This window comes from Melospiza georgiana, chromosome 3, assembly GCF_028018845.1.
Source record: "Melospiza georgiana isolate bMelGeo1 chromosome 3, bMelGeo1.pri, whole genome shotgun sequence".
Classification (NCBI taxonomy): Eukaryota; Metazoa; Chordata; class Aves; order Passeriformes; family Passerellidae; genus Melospiza; species Melospiza georgiana.
Genome location: NC_080432.1, coordinates 113052697 through 113067745, shown reverse-complemented (window position 1 = coordinate 113067745; position 15049 = coordinate 113052697). Strand labels below are relative to the sequence as shown.

General features: G+C 42.0%; 1 protein-coding gene across 1 annotated transcript in view; it reads left to right on the top strand.

The window, feature by feature from the left end:
- LOC131081557 (gamma-aminobutyric acid receptor subunit rho-2) overlaps window positions 1-11012 on the top strand; it is a 31119-nt gene extending 20107 nt beyond the window's left edge. Inside the window, exons 4-9 of the mRNA XM_058020744.1 lie at window positions 453-676; window positions 4018-4100; window positions 5405-5545; window positions 5774-5926; window positions 6546-6742; window positions 10704-11012. Coding sequence (XP_057876727.1) covers window positions 453-676; window positions 4018-4100; window positions 5405-5545; window positions 5774-5926; window positions 6546-6742; window positions 10704-11012 — 1107 coding nt within the window. The remainder of the gene's footprint in view (window positions 1-452; window positions 677-4017; window positions 4101-5404; window positions 5546-5773; window positions 5927-6545; window positions 6743-10703) is intronic.
- Window positions 11013-15049: the final 4037 nt, after the last annotated feature.

Here is a 15049-nt window from a genome sequence, read left to right as displayed (position 1 = left end):
ACACAGTTCCCTCACCTGGTTGCTATTTGCAACAATTTAGTCCTTTTGGGGATAAATTGCTTAGTGTTTAGCATGACTGTTAAGCTAACTTTCAGTTTTTCCTCTTGACCATCCTATTGCTACCAAAGTCCTGTAAGATAATTTTGCCAGAACTGAAGAATCATTTCTGCAGGGCATTGCTTCTCTTGGGGCATATTTATATCCTGTTTGGGACTGAACATTACTGGGTACTGTAATAAATTCATTCATTGGCTATGCATTGTTTTGGCTGAAATTATTTTGTCAGGAAAATCTACTGACAGAGAGCATTGACCTAGGAAAGAATCAGGAGTTGAGAGTGGAGAGATCTCATCTGTCTGGTGGGAGAGAGTTTTCTTTCTGGTGTGCCCTAGTTTAGAGTGCAGCACTGACAGAGCTCTCTTCCTTCATTGGGTCTCTTCCTTTTTTTGAAGGATTTCACCATGACCTTGTACTTAAGGCACTACTGGAAGGACGAGCGTCTCTCGTTCCCCAGCACCAACAACAAGAGCATGACCTTTGATGGCAGGCTGGTGAAGAAGATCTGGGTCCCTGATGTCTTCTTTGTGCATTCCAAGAGGTCCTTCATCCATGACACCACCACGGACAACATCATGCTGCGTGTGTTCCCCGACGGGCACGTCCTCTACAGCATGAGGTACAGAGCAGCCCTGCCTCCCCTGGGCATCCCCTGGGGCTTTGCTGCCACTTTGGCTCCAGGCTGGACTTTGGAGATCACCAGGACCGCTACTGCCAATCCTGCTACTCCTGCTGCTGAAGCAGAGCCCTGTAGCCAGAATGTCCAGCACAAAATGCTGTGCAGGAAACTCTGGGAGCCCATGCTGTGGGCAGTAACAGGGTAATCTCCTCCTGGGGGAAGCATGCCCCCAACTCTTTGCAGTCAGTGGAGGGCTTAGTCAAGCAGGAATGTTCATCCCAGGGTCAGGGTGTGATTAAACTGGAAGCTGCTGATATACCAGATGGTGACCTCTATAATTATCCTATTTTCCTTCTTGTTTGTCTAGCATTTTTTTCAGTTGTTCTGCTTTCCTGTTGATGTAAATGTTTATGTTTATTGAAGCTGAAATGGCAATATTAAACTGGTTTTCTAGTAGATTTGTTGGCTGGAGGAATCCTGAGGGATGCCTGTCATGACCTGGAGGGTTATCCATCCTGCGGGTGTACACGGATCCTGACTGTGGGTTTGCAGGATTCTGTAATACACAAGGACATGGAGGCTTAATCCTCTGAACTTCTCTACCTTTATACAGATTATCAAAAATACCACAAAAATCACCACTAGCAAGCAAACTACCACAAAATCACCACTGGCAACCACACCCATGATTAATAAAGTGACTGCATATCCATATCACTCTATTGCAAATTGCTGTCAGCAGTCAATAATTTAGCATCTGTCAGTCATGTGGCAACAGCAAATTACTAACCAGGGTATTTCGTGTTACAGGTTACTTTACATTACATGAATTTACATTTCATCCACAATATACCCTCAGGTACCCTTAGGACAGGTTGCTTGTGCAGGTGCACAGCACTGGCAACAGTGATACCACCATGAAGTGATCCAAATCACCCAAGGGATGGAAGGAAGGGATGGAAGTGGGCTCAGAGGGGACCTGTGAGACAGCAGTGTCTCATTTCAGAGATGCTCTGAGTCACAGGGCATGGAGTCAGCCAAGAGTCCTTGGTGGGTGTCCAAGAGCTGGTAGAAAGTTCATGCACCAAATTCAACCCTCTAAGGAGCAGAAAAGTGTGTGGAGCATGGAAAGGTCTCAGAGGAAGGCTTTATTTTGGATAAAAATTAAGGCCTGCTTATATCCAGAGAGATAAGAGGGTGTAGGATGCCACCAATTTGAATAGACAATAGATGCTGGTAATTTTTATTTTTCACCTGTAACAGCCAATAGTTAATGATGTTTTCTGTTCTCCCAGACTCTTTTATTTTCAAGATAATCTCCTACCTTTTCTTACAATAAAGTGCCTGTTAAAGCACTTTTTTTTGGCAGTTACTGATGGTATTTTAGGATGTCTCCAGTTTCTAGGTACCCTATCTGCATGTCAAAGAGGCCAGCTGAGCTTCTCAGGGATTTGTCTTGTTACCTTTCTCTGTCCATATTTTTCATCAGACATTTTTTGCTCAATAGTTTCCCCTTCTAACCAGCCCACCTTTATGATTGCTCACATCAGCATCCCTGCAGATTTAATTTCCTTCAGAAGAATGAAAAAAGAGAAGCAGAGAAAAATATACTGCCAGAGGAGAAAAGCTCAAGAACCCAAAAAAATGGATATTTCCCCAGGACAGAAAATATGCTCTGAGTGTTCAGTGACCTTTTAATATTTTGTAGCCAAGGATTTCTGTTCTAGGATCTTTCTGGAACTTATTCATTTCATCCATGGTAAAATGATTTTCAAAAACTTGGAAAAGTTTTCTATTAAATTTGCTTCTGTGGTCTGTTGAGGAGGTGATGTAACTTTTTAATGTTGCCCACGAGAGAAAAGTCTGTGAGTTCATCTCAGCACGATTGTTAAAATGATAATTTGATACGTAAAATCCAAGGAGAAAAAAAATCTCCATGGCATTTGGGCCCGCTGGTGTTTAGAACACTCAGAACAGTATCCAGCTGAAAAAGGTGGATGGGTGATGGGTGTCCAGTGTTGCTGGGAATGCCCTCAGGTGTCTTGAGATGTCTGCATGGGATTGGCAGTGGGCTGGGGAACATTTCATTCCTGTTTTGGGCCTTGGGCCTTCAAAGCCACCTGGACACTGCACTCTAATTGAGGAATATCATCCTGATGAGCCGAGTTTCTGTTCTGCCCCTGACTAACAAACTGTTATTGACCACAGGCTGTGCCACAGTCCAGGTGATGCCAGAGAAAGAAAATAACGCACTTTAATGAGACTGAGTTATGCAGTGCTTAAATGCTGCACACAGTTAGGGGAGGCCATCATTGCAGGACACCTTCTGGAGCACATCCCCAAAAACATTCTTTAAATTTTGCTCAAATGGCAAAATTTTGCTGTAGTTTATAGTCAAAGTGAACAGCATGTGCCTTTCAGGGGTGATGAGTGTGTAGGTCAGGGTAGGATTTGGATCACAATCCCTGGATTGTGGAAAAGAGGAAAAGTCCTTTATCAACATCTGGAATGCATCTAGAAAATGGTCACAACCAACGTAAGTTGGCCTCTGGAACGATGAGTCACAGCTGATTTGCCCCTCCTAAATCGGGAGCTCCACTGCAAATCCGTCTGCAGGGAAAGTTCACTGACCCACTGGAAAACTTCTTATGTAACATTGTGCACAACTGGATACTTTAAAAACTGGAGCTGTGATTGCTGCAGCTTTTTAGCTAAGAAAAAAACTTAACAGAAGCAAATCTCACTCACTGAAAACCAGCTGCACCCATTTTACAACCCCTGCCCCAGAAAAACACCCCTCAGATTAAAAGGGTTTATTGAGAGCTGTAAGAAACTGCCTTTGCCTTAATAATATATGTACTGAAGGAATTGTGTGGCTTGCAGTAAGGATGGTCATATTCCTCAGGCTTGGGTCATTCTGGGGTGACTATGGAGGGAACAGAGCCAAGAGGAAAATGTGGAAACCTGAATTAAACTGCACATAAGGGAATATTCAAATGTAAATAGTGAAGTTAAATGTAAATGGTGAAGTTACTTTACATTGTAGTCTTGTAGGCAAATAGTTGGATGTAAAACACAGTGGAAATATCTGTACTGACATTAGTATAACAGTAACATCCAAGATAGTGCTTTAGTTCCTTGATATTGAAATTACATTTTTTGAGCTTCTGTGTATAATCCATCTAGCTTGAACATGGAGAATTGGTAGGCGTTTTCCTGTGGATTTTTTGCAAACATCATGCAATGTTTCTGGCTTAAAAGCTGCAGAATAATTATCTGTGTTAACATTCTCTCTTGATTGCTCCTCATAGAAACCGGCTTTTCTCATTTTCGATTTCTAGGGTCACAGTGACAGCAATGTGCAACATGGACTTCAGCCACTTTCCCCTGGACTCTCAGACGTGTTCTCTGGAGCTGGAAAGCTGTAAGTTGCATCCGTGTTTCTAGATAGATGTTCTCCATGACTGGCTGCACAAACATTTCACTGGACATGTTTCAGAATGCTCTCTATTTTAGAGCCTGAAATAATAGCTCATCACAGTTACTAGAAGTCCTGTTGGCTCAGCAGTATTGTGATCTAGTCCTTGTGCTGCAAGACCAGAATTTGCAAGGAAAACATAATCCTGATCCTGCAAACACTGTGGTCTGGGCTCAGCTTCTTTGGTGGAGAAAGCAATGTGAACACTAGGGTTTTTTTGTAGACTTTCTCCAGGGTATGGCAAGACTAATATCTGGTTGTTTTGAGATCCTCCCAGCTATTTAACTGAATGCTTCTCTGCAAAAATCAGAATCAGAATCAGAGGATAATTTTCACTGACCTTGAGGTCAGCTGCTCCAATACCCTGCTGAGAGCAGGGAGTTTTTCATTATGGGTTGCTTGGAGCTATGTCCAGCTGGGTTTTGAGCAAGGTAATTCAGGCTCCACAACTTTTCTCTGCAACATGCTCAAATATTTGACAGCCCTGATCCTGAAAATATTTCCTTTTATCTTCTTGGGAGCAATCCTTTGCTGAGACTTGCAGCCTTTGCCTCTTGTCCTTTCGCTCTCCATTTTGTCAAAGCATCTGGCAAAAGGCTGCTGCCTCCTTCTCCATGAGGGTCAGCAGGGCAGCAGCTGGACCCCACCACAGACTGCTCTTCTCCCACCACAGACTGCTCTTCTCCCACCACAGACGGCTCTTCTCCCACCACAGACTGCTCTTCTCCCAGCTGAACAAGTTCCCCCAGCCTCTTGTCCCTAAGCCATGTGCTCCTGTCCCTGATGATCCTAATAACCCTCTTCTCATTTCCCATTCCTGTTACTTAGTGAATAAATTCTCTATGTTCTTCATTTATAGTTTTAACATATTTATTTTGCTTCTCACTTGTCCCTTTTGCTTTTATCATTCTAAGACTGTTTGAAGTGTCCACGCTTCCTCCTTCCTCTAAATTAAGGTGTTTTACCCATTATTATTTCCTGAGCTATTATCTATTTTTAGTCTGTGATGTTCAGAAGAGTACCATTCTAAATGTCATTTCAATGTGAAGTAAAAAGAGGATTTGTTTTCTTGAATCTTGAATTCAGATTTTTGTTGTTGTCACAGTATATTATATGACAAGATCTTTTGAACTCCTTAGTTGTTGGCAAACTTACCTGTGGCATTAGTTCATGGCAAAGACTGGATGTATTAACTTTTATTGAACCTCTAAGCTAAAGTCACATCACATTGTGTTTCTTCTTTCCCTTAGATGCTTACACTGATGAAGATCTGATGCTGTATTGGAAAAATGGGAATGAATCTCTGAAAACTGATGAAAAAATTTCTTTGTCTCAGTTTTTGATACAAAAGTTCCACACCACATCAAGACTGGCTTTCTACAGTAGCACAGGTATTGGCCTTTTCTGATGTCTTACTATTGCTAAACCTAATACTCTATTAACTGCTTTTGAGGGGCTGTTGGGATTATGTCACTGAAGTGTAGTCTCCGCAGTCTGTTTGAAAACCCAGTTTCTTGTTTTACAAGTCTTAGAAATAAAAGAACCAAAGAAGGTCTTGTCTGTCTGTACCTGCTGTCCAAGCTGGTCTCACTGATTCTGGCTCTCCTCCTCTCTCCAAGGTTGGTACAATCGCCTCTACATAAACTTCACCTTACGCCGACACATCTTCTTCTTCCTGCTCCAAACCTACTTCCCTGCCACTCTCATGGTCATGCTGTCCTGGGTGTCCTTCTGGATCGACCGACGAGCAGTTCCTGCCAGAGTCTCTTTGGGTGAGAACAGCTGCAACAAGCCGTGGGGTGTGAAAAGCTTTGAATGTGAAGGCTTTGGCAGGAAAGGGAACTGCTCATTTTGATGGTTCAAGATATTGTGCAAGCAAATGGTGCTTTTATCTGATGATTATTACAATGTATAACTTGCACCTGGTCTTGAGTCCTTCATCATTTAGCAGTCTTCCTCACTTACATGTAGCTCAGAACAGAAAGTGGTGTGGTCTTAAAAATGAAGCTGTAACACAGAATGGTACAGCCAGGAAACAGGCATCCTTGTCACCACTGGTCTGAGCAGACCTGATCTTAGGATTAGGTGTGTAAAAATACATTTTAACAGCATTGTGTTTAAACCCTGGAGTTTAAGGAGGGAGTTAAATGCTGCCTGTTAAATGCAAAATGTTGACTGCTCCATTGCTCCTCAAAACTCAGCCCATCATAAGCACAAAAATGTAGGCAGGACAACAATTCTGCATTAGCTGAAGAGCTGCTTTACACATATTCGTCTTACACTGAACATCTTTCAGAGCATCATGTAGGCCATAATTTCTGTTTCTCTAGAGCTAAAACCCCTCATGGACTGTATCAGTCAATAACATTTCTTTCTTTTGATTCTCTCCAGGGATAACCACTGTGCTGACCATGTCCACGATCATCACTGGGGTGAATGCCTCCATGCCTCGTGTTTCCTACATCAAAGCAGTGGACATTTACCTGTGGGTCAGTTTTGTGTTTGTCTTCCTATCGGTGCTGGAATACGCAGCTGTGAATTACCTGACAACAGTGCAAGAGCGGAAGGAGAGGAAACTGAGGGAGAGGGTGAGAAACACTTTTGTCATCCACTTTTTTTTTTTTTTGTTCCCCTTACAGCTGATATCTGGTCTTTATATTGACTGTCTGTTAATGGGAAAACATTGACAACCATGTGTGTAATTGGGTCTTTTAGACCACTCCACCTCAGGCTGAATTGCTGACACAGAAAAACAGGATTTGATCGGCAAGAGGGGAAAGTATAAAATCTGATGCTTTGCTGCAGCTGCCACAATTCTTGTTTAGTAAGCTAAAGGTCTTATTTGGTGCAAATTAGTTTCCTTCCTCTACAGGTAACATTACTCTGGAAACTGGATTTAATGGATGTAATAGTGGAGGTGTTTCCCATCACCAAGCACAAGCAACAGTCAGCCAAGTTTATGCTTGTACTTCTTAATGTGCTATAAAAGGTCTTATCCTGCATCCCTGGAGTGTTTCAAGACTTGATACATCCTGACCATCTTGGCCCTGCTACGAGCAGGACATAGTACTAGAGATGCCCTCAAGTCCTTTCCAGCTTGAGGTATCTTACAGAGCTCTAGGCCCTTCTTTGTGGTTAAACAAAGCACCATTGCCTTTTGAACACTAAGGCTTGGAGCCAAACTTTTTTCAGTCACTGTTTTTTTCAGTCAAATTTTTCAGTTTTTTCATTTTTTTGTGCTCAGTTTTTTCCATACACCCAGGACATCACCATGTTTTATGATTGCTTCTTCCTGGTAGGAACTCACCATGTTAGTCTACTGGTAACCTACTGTCTATGACTCCTGGAGAAATTTGTATAAGCTTGTTGGAAATGCCAATGCAGCCATCATCTTTCATACAATTTAAGCATGCTATTTCCCTCTATGAACTACCCTTTTAGTTTTGCATGTCCTTCTCTTTCCCTTCCTTTTCTCCCCATGACTTTCTTGAAGAACAGCACAAGCCCCATAACAGCCCAGCACCTTTCCTAGTTGGCATACCATAAAAAAATGTAATTAGATACATTTAAAAAAACAGTTGGATAAATTTACCAGACTCCTGTGGTGAAATTTTACCTCTCTTCAAGGCCTTCTCAACAGCATTATGATTCTGGAAAGCTGCTTGAACAGCTTCTGAGTATCTTAATTTATCCATGTCCCTGCGAGCCCCCACCTGGGGCCCAGCAGTTCTCTACAACCCGAGGCAGAGATGCTCTGTGCAAGGAGGTGTCTGACTTGCTGCATGTGGTTTGTGGCATTTTAGCCAGCCCTGCTCAGGCATCCCATGTCCAAAGAATATGATGTCTTGGCAGGTCGTGGGAAGTAAGAAATATCCTTGCTAAGTTTGACTAGCCTAGAAAAAACCTATATTTTTTTAAGATGAAAGCTCTTCTCCTTTATTTTGAACTGTACTAGAGGGATGAAATGAACTTCAGAGGGTTTGTTAATTTTCTGCTAAGTTTTCTGGAATGTTTTGCCACATCCAGTGATGGTGTAGCTTGTTATTTATATAATAAATCTGCCCTTGAATTCTATATTCAGCAAACACCTTTTTACTGCACAAGGGAAAATATTGTACTCAGTCTTCAACGTGTGACAATATTATTCTTCAGTAGGGGAAACAGGAACAGAGATAATAAATAGCATTATTTGAGGAAGAAGCTCTTGAAGAAGCAGAAGAGACATTTCTCACAGTAGATGTAGATCTTGTCAGCCAGAGCTGCTCCCCTATGAAAGACCCCAGAAGTTCTGGTATGAACATGTAAGCTCTCTCCAGAAGAGAGCTTTATGTTATGTCTACATTAAGAAATTGCCAGGGACAAAGACAGGCAGTATCCAAAACTAAACCTTCTCTCCCTGAAGATCACGGGAGCAGCTGTGAAATGCCTGTGGCAAAGGGTCTGTGGCCCCATGCTTATTCCCAGCCCATACCTGGGAACTTTTTGGTGCTTGCTGGGCTGAGAGAGGCCAGAGACCTTTCTGGCACTTTAATAGTGCTGTCAGCTGCATTCCCATGTCCAAGGAGGCTCTTTGGCAGTCTTTGAATTATTATTGTAGACACAGGCCAAAAGTCCAGCAGGATGGAATTACGTAGTGCACCTGTGTGCGTACACCCATGTGAGGATGAGTGCAATTTTAGGTTCTGTGGAGGTGGGTTTCTAGCATGCCAGGCTCCCTTGTCCATAGAGGTGGCTGTCATCACACGTGCATGAAGCCATGGGAACTCTAATTTGACCTGGGGGCTGACAGTAAATCTGCAGAATTGCTTTGTCTGCTGAGTCCTGCAGCAATTGGATTGCTGTTGTAGCTGCTGTCCCTCACAGGCAGCCACCATCTCCTGTCAGTTCCTGATGGAGAGCCTGATGTGTAATTCTCCCCGGTGGGTTTTGTGTTGTTTGCTGTTATTCTGGTTTGGGCTGGCATAGAGTTAGTTTCTTTTCAGTAGCTGGTACAGTGCTGTGTTTTGAATTCAGTATGAGAATAATGTTGTAACACGCTAATGTTGTTGCTAAATTGTGTTTATCCTGAGTCAAGGATGTTTTTGTGTCCCATGGTCTGCCAGTGAAGAGGTAAACTAAAAAAGCTGGGAGGGAATATGACCAGGACAGGTGACCCAAATGAGCCAAAGGGATATCCCACACCATGGAACACATTTCAATTATTAAACTATTCTTATCTTGATCTACAAGTTTTACATTTGATTCTTCTCCACAACCTTCTGAAGTTCAGGGGGGGAGGTGGGTTGAGTGAGCGACTGCATGATGCTAATTTGTCAGCTGGGGTTAAATCACAGCAGTCCTTTTTTGGGGAGCTGCACTCTGGTTTTGTTCTGTTTTGGTTTGGTTTTGTTAGTTTTGGGGTGTGGGGTTTTGAAAGTGTGCCTGCTTAGAATAAACTATGTCTTAAAACCCAGTTGATCTTCAGCTGTACTCATGGAGTGATCAAAAAAATTAAAGTAAGACGGTTACCAGCTTGATGTGCTTTTCTGAACATGACCTGCTCATTCCAAAGCTTTTGGTTATGCCAAGAACACGGAAAACAATCCTTAAGTTGATATTAAGGTTTTCAATAAGCAATGTGATCTGTTGGTTAAATGATTTAAAGGAAAAGCCTTAACTGCAGGGTTTTCCAATGGCATCCTGAATATAATATATTGATTTTATATATATTTTTACATATATCTGTATTCAGATATATATATTTGTTTTAGCTGAACATATGCTTGAAAACAAGTTCTTGGAAAACCCGCACATCAAAGTTGGTGGAGTATTGGATAAGGAAATTGGTCTGCAGGAAATCAGAGACAGGAACTCCTAACAGAAAGGACATTTTGGAGTCCATTTTCATTGGATGCAAATACATAATCCATATTCTGGGACAGGAAAATGTTTTGAATGGTCAAAGACTGCATCTTCTATTCAAAATTCTATCTGAATGCATTGGAATTTTTTAGACTTGTGGGATGCATGCTGGTGCTGCTGAAGTCAGTACAAGTTTTGCTATTAGCTCCAACTGGGATTTGACATTATGCTTTTAGCTGGCCCTCTGCTTGGTTTAAAATCAGATTTATGAAAAAAGCATATGTATCTGTAAAAGCAGAACTTGGCCCTTTTCTTCCTGTAACATGTACTGGATAAGCCATTTCCACAGATTGAACTGCATCTTATCCATGAATATTTATAAACACAAAGAATGAATAATAAGGAATAACAAGACAGTAAGGCTGAACAACAGCTACCTAAGAAAACCTTTTGCTTAGACTATATGTCTGCTAAAGCATTTTTCTAATATTTTCTGAAGCTGTTTGTCCAAGCAGTGGAGATAAACCCTGTTTCTTCCTTTTGAAAACAAGAAAAAAAAAGACCTCTTTGTTCAAAGAGACACTTAAAATATCTCGATCAAAATTTTGAACTCAACTGTTTACAAGCTGTCTGTTAATAGAAAGGCATCATTTTGGTTGCTTACATGTTTTTCCAATATTCAGCTATATTTCTTGTTTATGTCTCCAGTTTTCGTGTTCGTGTGGAATACCTCACTCGAAAACTATGATGCTGGATGGAAACTACAGTGAATCTGATGCCAACAGCCTGGCAGGGTACACAAGAAACCAGATGGCAGCAGAAGAGGAAAAACCAGAAAAGATGGTTGTGCATCTAGCCATGAGCAATGAATCTAATTCATCAAGGAAGAGAGGCCTGAAGGGCCACGTGGGCTTGCGCATCATCCAGAATACTCATGCAATTGATAAATATTCAAGGCTAATATTCCCAGGCACCTATATATTTTTTAATTTGATATATTGGTCTGTCTTTAGCTAAGCATGCTGGCACTTCTGAATCAGAAGATGTCTACAAAACACTCTTTTGTTGGTACCTTTTTTTTTTGGTCTAATCTGAACACAAAACTAGAAACCTGATTATTGTATTGCTTCTTTGAAGTGTAAATGGGAGGACACATCCCCCAGGAGGCAATTGCATGTGCAGGCCTCATGGAGGAACTCTCTGTGCTGGTTGGTTTCCAGCCCACCCCCTGCTCCCGTGTGCTTTATGACACATGACATTTCTCATACTTGAAAATACGTGTCCACCATAGAGCCAAAAGTGCTGGATGCTCGTTTGGGGCTGGCCACACTGGTGGTGCCTGCTGTGCAATGGACAACCAAAGACAATGCTCATGTGAGCTGTAAGGAATGAAATAAATGCAACTTGTGTGGGGAGGTCTGGACAGTGCTTCTCCTGTAAGGATACTGAATGCTTTCCTTTACTTTTGAGAAAATTACTTTGTTTTTTCTTTGGCATATAAACATAACTTTTCTCCATTGTTTTGTGAAGAACACCTCCTTTAAGGGTACAGATTCTGCTTTCTGTCTGGACAGAACCTTCATCAGTACCACTAGGACAGCTTGCCAGCCAGGATCAGCTGGGCTGGCTACAGAGCACAGGTGGGATGTTTGAGTCAGGGTTTTTTTCTAGATTACAAAGTGCAGCCCACAGACAAACTGTACATCCCAATGTGCCTCTCCCAGTCAACACAATGCCCTTCTGTTCAGGCATTTGGGATCAAAAGGGATGCATGTCTGCCAGAGCCTCTCTGCAGAAACAGAGGCATGTCAGAGATTAAATGGCCAGGGCTAACACTGTGGGTCTAAGGTTGATGTAAGTCCTTTGAAGATGCTGCACAGCATTGTAACACGCTTATGTGCTTGGCAGTTCTTTTCCTATCCTGTGATATCTCCTTTTCCTTTGCTAACCCAAATGCAGAAACATGATAGCAACACAACAGCAATGCTCAGGTTTGTGTGCTCCTTACTTTAAGAAAACACCATGACTTTTTGGCTGTCATGGAGATTATGTATATCAAAACACTTGTTTACCAAGCTGAAGCTGAGCAGTAGGGGCAGAGCTTGACATGTGAAGAGCCAGGACTGAGGTTAGAATAAAGAAAAAGCAAACAAAAATACTGCTGTAACCATAATTATTTGTCAACACATGAAATTTTCTGCTTACATAGCAGGAATTCTTACATCCTAAATCTCAGGGGATGCAGAAAGTAGCAGAGAAATGTCAACTCTTGGCTGTCAGCCATACCCAGGTTTTCCCTTGTGCCTCAAATATTACTGCCTAAGTCAAGCTGATTTAGAGGAAACAAATTTAGAGGAAACAAAAATTAACAACTATGCTCCTCCTTAATCAGCCATGTTAATAACTGACATGAATGGAGTTCCGTCTGGTCATAAAAGTAAGAAACCACAGCCCTGAAGTTGCTGGCAAGAAGAGGAAGGACAGTGTCTGAGGGGCAGGACTGCCTAGCCTGCCTCTTGTCCCCTGAGCCACCAGGAGAGTGCATTTACCACCCATTGCTCATGGAGCTGAAACCTGGGTACGCCTCACATCGACAGATGGAGGTCACTACCAGAAAGACACAAAAAATATTAAAGAAATAGACCACTCATCTTAAAGAGGTTAAACCCTGGGCATAACTTCAGCATTAGGTTAAAGCATTAGTGCATTCTTCAGCATTAGCAGTTTTGAGTGTAAAACAGGAGCCAGTGTTCCAGCTGGCAGCAGGACAGTTGCAGCAAAGGGAAAGGCAGCCCAACTGCAGCATGAAGCCACCAGAGAGGTGAGGGAGTGAGAAGCTTGGTTCCTGTGCCCCTGTTTTGCCAGTCTTTGGGCATTACCCACGGCACGTGCCACTTAACCTCGCAGTGCCTCAGCTCCTCCATCTGGGAAGGGAGGAGCACTAGGATGTGCCTGCCTCATAAGGGGCTCAGCAGGCTTGGATGGCACGTGTGTGAGGCATGCCTATGATTTCTGAGCAGGCCACCCAGTGGGAATCCAGTTTTGTGTTAGTTACCAGTGAGTTCTTCAAATGCATGCTCTGAACCAGCCCAGCTGGAAGAAAGCAGGTATCTCTCCTGCCTTATGATGCTGTTACAGCTCCCCTGCACTCCAGTGATACTGAACCAGGGATAAGTGTGGACAAACAGCCCAAGAGTGAGGGCTGTCAACGAATAATGACTCTTGGCATACAATACCCAGGAAACCCTAGTGCTTTACTTTGCCATTTCTTTTTTTACACCTCCTGTTCCCTTAGAAGTTACGTGATGGCAAAGATGTCCTTTAGGTCCTATCATCTTTGTACTAGCATTCCCAGTAGTTTTAATATCTAATAGGCATCCTTTGGAGAGGATACCTTACTGTTATTTTATTTGCATGTGTACATAACTGATAGACATTGATGTCTGCTTTTGTCAGCCTGTAAAACCATCAAGAGGGTGTTTTTCCACTAAAGCAAAAAAAAAAAAAAATCCCTCCTCTATCTTAGGCATTACTTAAGCTCATTGTTAATTGAAACACCAAATTAAAAGTATAGATGCAAATAAAGCCAAGTCTTCTCCTTCAGTCAGCATTATGAATTGTATTTTTCTGTTTATTCAGAAGAGAGTGGTTAGGCATGAAGTTAGAGCAGATATTTGAAGTGTGGTATTGACAATGTATTTCACCCTTGATTTCCCCTGGATTACATGGACTCCATGAGCATTGTCTAACCTCCAGTTGCCAGATCCCAAAACCAGTGTATTGAGAGAGTGCCTGAAGCTGGGCTTGAAAGCTCTTTGATGGATACAACCCAGTTCTCTGAAGCACTGAGCAGATGGACAATGAACCCACTGAAGGACAGGATTTTCACAAGTGCACAGGAGATTTGGGCAAATTGAGGCCACTGGTGAAAATGCCTTCTCTGGACGACTTGGTCCAATTGCAAAGAGAGAAAAAATGTCAGCTCTGCTCATTCTAGGTTGGCTCCATTGTAATTTTACTTCTAACCAAATAATGTCTTTGAGATAGATATAGATATGTGCACATATGTATAATGTGTGTGCAAGCATAATGTATAGCCAAGGAAGACACTGGGATGTGCACCTATGTTCAATAGTGCCCATATGTGAAATTGTAACATATTGTATGTAAATTATCATTTATTATGCCCAGAAAACTTACTATGTTGAATGGAAAAAAGGCTCTTATTGTCAGTCAGGGACCAAGAGATGAGGTATTGGCAAAAACATGGGTTCTCTTACATTATTTTTCTGAGAAAGGAGGTATTGAGAAGGATACAAGCAATATGGATGCTAAACTTGTGCAGTGGGTACAATCCACTGTGCTGATTGCTGTAATCAAACCTGGTAATAAAATAACAGATGGAAAGAGTGGAAAAGAGTCAATTTCATGGTGTGAACTTTAAAATGTGATTTTAATTCTGTCTGGAAATCTGTTACCTATAAGCTGATACCCAGGGGCAAAGGATTTGAATAAACACCTCATTTGTAATTGATTTCAAGTAAAAAGCCATTTCAAAAGGTGGAAGAACTGTAGTGGAAGCATGTGAGTACTTTGAAGTATGCAAAGCTCTTTGAGAAATGGAGCTGTTAATCACAGTTATAAACTATGAAGACCATTTGTGAAAACTGCAAACCACAACTGAAGAAAGTTTAATAATTGCTTTACAGTTAATGGCACATTTTCAAAAGAGCAAGTGGCAGGTATGTATCTCAATCTCCATCTGACTACAAATGAGAACCTGTCATTTAGTTCCTGCTTTGTGCCTTTGAAAACATTGTCTCCACACTTCCCAATGGAAGATAAAACTGCTCCGAGGTCCCAGTTGCCAGATCACAGCTATTATCCCTAAGGCAGACTTATGGAACTAAAATAAATGTGCATGGGTGAGGCTGATGCCTGAACCACTGAATAATGGTTATTGTCTGTCATATTTCCACAGTGGAGAGATTACAGCAAGGTACAGCCTAACTAAGCGAGATACTGCCCTGCTGAAATGTAAAAGAGCAGGAAAA